The sequence below is a fragment of the Benincasa hispida genome, chromosome 12, assembly GCF_027475165.1.
Source record: "Benincasa hispida cultivar pf3 chromosome 12, pf3_genome.v1.1, whole genome shotgun sequence".
NCBI classification, from domain to species: Eukaryota; Viridiplantae; Streptophyta; class Magnoliopsida; order Cucurbitales; family Cucurbitaceae; genus Benincasa; species Benincasa hispida.
Window position 1 is genome coordinate 81,610,203 of NC_143489.1, and position 7,717 is coordinate 81,617,919.

The window sequence follows — 7,717 nt, forward strand, 5'->3', positions numbered from 1 at the left end:
ACAAAAACTAAAATAGTATTTAACTTAATTTAATTTATCTATAAATTTATCAATGTATAATGTCATTGTCAACCTATCTCATATTTTGTGAAAACAGAAGCATCACCAAAATCTATTTTGATACCACATCATCGTTATAGAAAAAATGAATTTACATATTTTCTTTTAAAAAATGATTTGATTGAAAAATAGTGTAGACATTAATAAAATCAACTATTATAAACAAAATTATATACTTGGCCAACATAAGATCCATAAATAAAATCAACTAGCTGTTTTTCAAATCAAATATTAGAGACTAAATTATACATCTTAGCTAACATCAGATCAATAAACAAAATCAACTAGAGAGAACAGAGCAGCATAAGCATTTTTCAACAATTTTTTAAGCTGTTGACTCTTCTAAGAGGGAATAAATAGAGCCAGAAAATTAATATTCAAAACTTGAAGTCTGAACAAAGTAAAAATATTGAAAGAGACATTTCACACACAAAACAAAAGCATTCCTTAAAATTCACATAACAAAAAAAAAGCAAGCAGAGACTGGAAGATTGATAGTGGCTGAGTTAAATCCTGGAGAATAAGCATACTAGAGAAATCTATCTCTGAACCTAGAAGAATGACCCAACTTTCATGTTTCAAAACCTGAATAAATCAACAGATGATCCATCAGGTCCGTCCTGGAACGTTGAGTAGCACTGGATGTTGGCATCGCTGCTACCGTCCGACACCAAACCAGAATTAATGGGGTCACTCTCCAAGCCAAGACCGTCGCTGTGGATGAAATGGGCTGAGGGGATGAGGTTGGATTGGCTCATGGAGCTTAGATTAATCTCCCCAGGCTCAACTGGTGTTGACAGAAGAGAGAGAGCACAGTCAGAGTCAAAGAACCGATTCGAACCGTTTCCGAGCACTTTCTGAACATTCCCACCGTTGCTGGATCCAACGTTGAGAAATGGCTGAGTATCAGATGATTTGGGAAGCAATCCTATAGGGATGCAAGAGATTGCTAGTTGTTTTTCTTTGTAATCAGAAGACAACGACCCGGGCAACATACTTTTTCTTCTGTCAGTAAAGTCGAACTGTGAGTCGCCACCAGAAAGAGGTGCATTGTTCTCGGGTTTGATCATTCCAATCCAAGAAGAGCTCACATCATTGCTGGCAGACAGAAATTGATTACCGAATGGTAAGAATCTTGGACCTGCACAAAGAAGTCGTATGCACTTCGCATTGGTTCATCATTCGACGATGAAACGTTAATGAAAACATTGGGAGCAGTGATTATAGTAAATGGAATTCTAAGAAGCATGGAATTTCAATTAGATCGGACCAGGGAGAAAATGCTTGCACAGGAAAACCATGCCTAAACTGATAATACGAACCTTGGTTGCCATAGAGAAATCTTCCTGCATTTAGTGTCATAGTCGCTGGTTGAGGCTTTCTTCGACGTCGGTTGTGCCCATCAAGACGTTTCCTACAGCTTCGTTTTCGATCATCAAACTCCACCAAAGAATGGAATCTACAAGAAAATGTTAAGGGAACTGAAACAAATGCCAAGAAGGGAGCCAACCAGACAAAAACAAGAAGTATAAGAAACACAAAATGTAATTCTCACAAAGATTTGCATCCAACATGGATTCAACCATCTGATGAAAAGCAAAAACAGCACATTTTGAAACATATCCATGAGGGAATGTTATGGGGTTTCTATGGTGGGGACAACAATTGGAGAAAATATGCTGTTTTTAACCATGATTGTGCTTATTAACCCGTGCTTCTTGATTCCATCTATTTAACATTCGTTTCCAGGGTAGTAGGAGTAACGTACGAGCACATCTTCATGTTACAACAGAAAAATAAATGCAAATGCAAATTCAAGATGGTAAAGAAGTATAAAAGAAAAGAGTTTCTCCCACCCACGTTTATTAATACACCATATCTCCAAATCGTACCGAGCATACTACATATCATAAGCTCAATAACACTCTTCACTAAGAGCATAATGCAAAACTTCAAGTCCAAAAAGGTTTATATAAATTCTAGAAAATGCTTAGAAAATGAAAAATATGGAGAAGTTGAAATGGATGAAGTTTCCAAGTACAATATGATATAGGACAAGATGGAAAAACAACAAGCTTAAGAGTATATATCCCATCTACATAATTTAAATTCTAATGATCAGAAAAGAAAACCATGAAGATTAATGTAAGGCAGAATCAATGAAGCAAATTGCAACATATTGATGTTCTAAACATTCTAACCCACCTGCTACACTGCTGGCAGAATCGTTGTTCCTGACCGGAAATGGTTACTTTTGGTGTTTTAGAATGGAGCTCGCATACTTTATGGCGACGATGATAGTCCCTGCATTTGCTTAGGTCAGAACTGCAGCCATCAACCATACACGAAGGGACTTGGGCTCCACTTCCAGGAGCACGTGACCTCTTCATTAATCTCGAAGACGATGACTCGATCAAAGCAACTCTAGTTCCTTTCATGTTGTCCATAGACCTTTCGCCCATATTACCAATGCCCCTGAGTTTCCAATACATCAAGCAACTTTCTCTACTCCAACACACTCTCAGTTTCCTTCTACAGTAGCGATTTGCGGAATGCTTTTCTTTTCTCCAAACAAGACTGATTCTCAAGGTGCTCTTTCACACATTTCCAACAGAAAATACCTCAATCAGAATCCTTCCCAGTTTAACTTTACACCTTTAGCAGCCAGACGCCAAACGATGAACAAGAAAGGTTCAACAGGGATAACAAGGTACAATTTAAGGCTAAAGTAAATACAATACAAAAAGCAAAGTGGTACAGAAATCATACAAGCTTCTCTTTCCCCTTCAAAATCATTGCACACAAGTAATATAATCAATACTCCCAAAATTTCCTCAACTAGATCAAATTTTGTGTTCCAAAAAACAAGGAATATTGACCATCTACAGGAAATATCCACTTTAGCCACTTTCCTTTAAGATCTATAGTCAAATTTTGGAAAAAGTAGTTCACTATAACCAAGATTAAAATCCACCATTACAGCAAACATTGAACTGTCTACTTCACTAACACCTGAAACCAAATTCTGCAGCATCATGATTTTACTTTTCACCCCATGAAATGATAAACTAATTCCAATTTCTGTCTCCACAAGTAAAAGTCACAATCCCCATAAATTGAATAACCGTACTAAAGATTAACCACATACAAAAACAAACAAAAAATAGCAAAGGATTAGAAGTTTAAAATGATGGGTACCTCGTAGAAATTCACAAGTCAAGCTCCACCTTCATTTCAGAAACCTGAGAAAGCTTAAACAGGAGAGAAAATAGGAAGAACTGAAGAAACAGAACAATGAGAAATTGTCTCAAAAACCAAGAGGAAACCGGATTTCGACATAATGGGCACCAAATTTCGATCTATGAAAGATGTTTGAACTGTTGTAGAGAGCAAAGAGATTACAAAAACAAGCAAAAGGAGGAAGAAATTGGGAAACAGAGTTAAAAAAGAAAAGAAAAAAAGGGAATGCAAAATTGGGAAGAGTGGATAATGTACTTTGATGATGATAAAGGGAAGGGAGAAGAAAAGGATAGCGGGTAAGTGGGAAAAAGGAAGAAGAGAAAGAAGAGAGTGAGAAATGGGTATTTTGGAAGTCTTTAGCTTTCCTCTTTAGGCCCAACTTCAAGGCATTGTGGTGGGAGAGAAGGAAAAATCTTGGAACAGAGAAGAAAAATAATGGGAAAAAAATGAGAAAAAGCATAGAAATGAGTGGCAAAGAAAGGGACAGAGTGTGTTTGTTTTTATGAGTTGAGGGTTAAAGAGGAATGATGGGAGAGAGAGACCCAAAGGAATGGTGGGATTTGGAAAAAGGGAACCATGTGACTTCCTTTCCCCTATCTACCTTAAACTTGGGTTAAAATACTATTTTAATCTTCACTTTGTGTTTATTTCATTTTAGTCCTTATAATTTTAATTAATTTTTAATTTAATATTTCAGAAATTATTTTAATCAAATAATAATAACATTTTTCATGTAAGAAAAAAAAATTGGATACAATTTTATGGTCTAGACTGTACACCAATAAAAATCTTCTATGTGGCAGATTTTAAAACAAATAACTATATTAAGAAAATGGATGCATGAGATTAAGTGCTGCTTAATGATTGTTTGGTAGAGAATACATATTATGTTTCATGTTTTTCAAATTTATTAAATTATTATTAGTTTTTTTTAATAATATGTTAAAAAATTTAACCTTCCATATAAGATTTATTTTTAAATTGATACTTTATTTGAAAACCATACAGACCAATAACATTCAAGTAATTATATATATATATTGTACTTCATTAATTTTAAATTTGAGCTATTTGTGGAAAAAACAACATTTTTCTCTTGTCGTGTTAAACGAAGAAAACGTCATTATAACTATTATTTTATGGAATCTTATCAAATTAAGATATTCCAAAGATCCAATTTTTCTTCTCGTGTATTTTATCATATCTATAATAGAGCAAAGTAATGATTGTAATTATGTGGATAAACTAGATATTACCTCCTCTCTCACTTTATTATATGTTGAACTAAAAGAATGCTTGACTAAATTAATTTATAATCAACGTCCAACTAAATATTCTATAAAAAAATAAAATCAAAGCAAACAAATGGATCAAAATAGAATCATCCAAATTGACAAAAAGAAAAAAAAAATAGATATTTGATTCTATAAATAGAGATTTATTTTCATTCAGGTTTGGATCATGTATATCTTTTTTGTGAAATATGAATATTAAATATTTATAAATCTAAATTTTAAATGTCTAGAGTAATTAATATTTGTAAAATACATGATAATTAAATATCTAAATGTTTTGTTTTATCAATCTTGTAAATAGAAATCAAATTAAAGAATTACTTAATTATGTAATTTAGGAGAATAACTAATGTGATCATAAATTAAATTTAGTATTATTTAATATTATATTATATTAATTAATTAATCAATTAAAATAAAAATAAATGAATATTGTTCCTTGAACATTAATTAAAATATTTAATATAACTATTAAAAATAGTTAAATAAATATTAATATAACATTAATAATTAACAATAAATTTTTTATATTAAATACTTTACATAACATAAAATATTAATTATAAATGTATGAGTTGAATTTACTGAGTCTATATAATATAATTGTATTTAATAATTAATTAAAATTAATAGTACTGGTAACTTATATTAATTTATTAATTAATTAGGTCATATTTTCACTATTCATACCTATATAGAAGATATTAGAAAATCTAAATCAGATGAGTTTTAAAATTCTCTAGATAATAACATACTAGATTTTAAGAAGTAAAAATATGTGCAAAACCGCTGTAACAAACAAACCCTTAACTTGATGACAAACAAATTGGAAACATCGATATTTTTCCTTATTTTAAATATAAGATGGAAATCAAACCTTCAACTTCTTAGAAAAGAGTATATGTCACTATTATGAATGGACTAAATTCTAACAAAAGAAATTCTCAAGGGATGATAAGAGAAATAGTAAATTTTAAAATTTTATTTAGAAACATGACAAAAATGTTTTAAAATTATAAAAATAGAAAAATGAATTTAAATAATAAAAAGTACTAATTAGTAAATGATCTAACTACCACAAAGACTAACTAATTGAGTACAGATAGCTAGACAATGCTTCAAAAACAACTCGAAAACTACAAATATAGTCTAAAAATTCTAGGAGCAAAAGCTAAAAAATAAATAGTATGGCCAAAATCTTAGAAAAGGTTCCAAAATCCAAAAACCAACTAATATGGTCCTCACTGACAACCAATTGGCGGTTGCTTCTTCATTAGATAAACATGATGGTGTGCTTGTGGTATAATGGTCACAGGTGGTGGCATATTGTTGCTTAGAGAACTAGTTGGTGATAAGAAAAAGAAGACGACAGACATGCAAGTCAAAATGCAGTAGAGAGTGATGGTGAGAAAAGAAAGAATGAGAGGAGGGTGTGGAGGTTGCGAAGATGTTATGGCTACAGATTTACTGCAAATGTGAAATAAAAAAAAAGAAATAAAAAGGTGGGATTTGAGGGGTAAAGTAGAATTAGGGTTTTTTTTTCAAAAATATATATATTTATAGTATGTAAGGAGGAAAATGCTTAGATTTTTTTTTTTCACAAAAAAAAATATATAAATATATTGGAACTTTGAAAATGAGGGTTACACTTTTTTTTTCAATGAAACAATGTAAAAAAAATCTTATCAAAATAAAAAAATATATAAATATGTTTTATATACCAATGATGTTATATCATTAGATTACATTTTAAAAAGTATAAACTATATAAATAGTAATAATATAAACAAAACAAATATATGAATATGATAACAAAATTTATAAATAAATGAAAAAGAATAAGATAAAATGAAATCTGATAACAAAAGATAGATTCAAATAGATATTATTGAAGAAAAATCAGGGAGAATCTCTAATTTAAATCGGGAAACATTAAAAATATTACAATTAAACTATATGTATAAATGTAGATTGGTTAATCTCATACCTCTATGTTACAATTACACTGTATGTGTGATGTATATTAGTTAATTTCCGAGTCCACCGAATTGAAAATATATTTAACTTCATATTACATTTTGAATCTGATAGCAATATTTTTAAACAAATGAAAAAGATGTAGATAAACTAAATCTAGTAGCAAAAAGCTAAACTAATTTTAATAATAATGTGCTTAGAAGGTTTGAGAGAAGAATATGTTTATACTGAATTATTGTACAAATATAGTGTATTTGCAAGATTCACACATACATTATAGACTATTCAACCACCACACAAAAATCTTGACTCCGATTCTCAGACATCCACCGCAAACTGCTAAAATTCTAATTTATTGTAGTGTCTTACTCTGATTTTCTCCAATGAAGAAGATTTCATCTTCTTTCGTCAAAAAATGGAGAAAGTTGGTTATAATAATGAAGCACAAGAAGATTGAATCTTCATACAAGAACTGATGAAGAGGAAAAGAGGAAAATCAATGAATAGAATCGTTTAATAAAATCAAAAGATGAGGATGAAAAAAATCAAAATTAAGATGGAGAAAAAAACAAATGTGTAAATTCAATCTTATGCGTTATCAAACAAACACATGATTTTTAGATAATGAAATATAAAATAACTAAAAATGTATTTCAAAACTTTAACCATTGTACAAAAATATAATAATGTAATATGAGATAAAATGAGATAAAAATATACACTAAAAACTATATAAAAAAAATGGAAAAATTGAATCTAATAACAAAATGAAAAACAAATGAAAAAAAAAAATAAAACGTGATAAGAAGATAAACGAAGGAATAGAAAAGAAAATTGAATCTTGTGACAAATAATTAAAGAAATCGAAATGTAGTTAGATAAAGTCAAATCTATAGAGAAAAAATGGATAGCAAATAGATATTTAGGAAAAAAATCAAGAAGAATTATATATTTAAATGAAAATTTGATAACTCACAGTTTTATAATTTAGGGTTTCATTTATTTAATTTTTTTTAATTAAAACAATACGTTCGAAATCTAATAACAATTACACTGTATCCATAATTACATCCCTACTTCAACTCCATTAAAGATAAAATAGGAATTCAAAAAGTATCTCACATGTAATTTATCAAGAATCTTAT

The 7,717-nt window shown here is 29.8% G+C and overlaps 1 protein-coding gene across 2 annotated transcripts; it reads right to left on the reverse strand.

Annotated features, from left to right (window-relative positions):
* Positions 1–370: 370 nt before the first annotated feature.
* Positions 371–3,876, reverse strand: LOC120068450 (squamosa promoter-binding-like protein 16). Of its 2 annotated transcripts, none has more exons than XM_039020225.2 (4): positions 3,259–3,876; positions 2,266–2,715; positions 1,383–1,519; positions 371–1,201 (listed from the first exon to the last, which is right to left on the reverse strand). In XM_039020225.2, exons 2-4 carry the CDS (start codon positions 2,550–2,552, stop codon positions 639–641), a joined length of 987 nt encoding a protein of 328 aa, XP_038876153.1. In that variant the 5' UTR covers positions 2,553–2,715; positions 3,259–3,876; the 3' UTR covers positions 371–638. The 2 variants fall into 2 exon arrangements, with proteins under 2 accessions (XP_038876153.1, XP_038876156.1); XM_039020228.2 differs by having other exon boundaries at positions 2,266–2,654; positions 3,259–3,790.
* Positions 3,877–7,717: the final 3,841 nt, after the last annotated feature.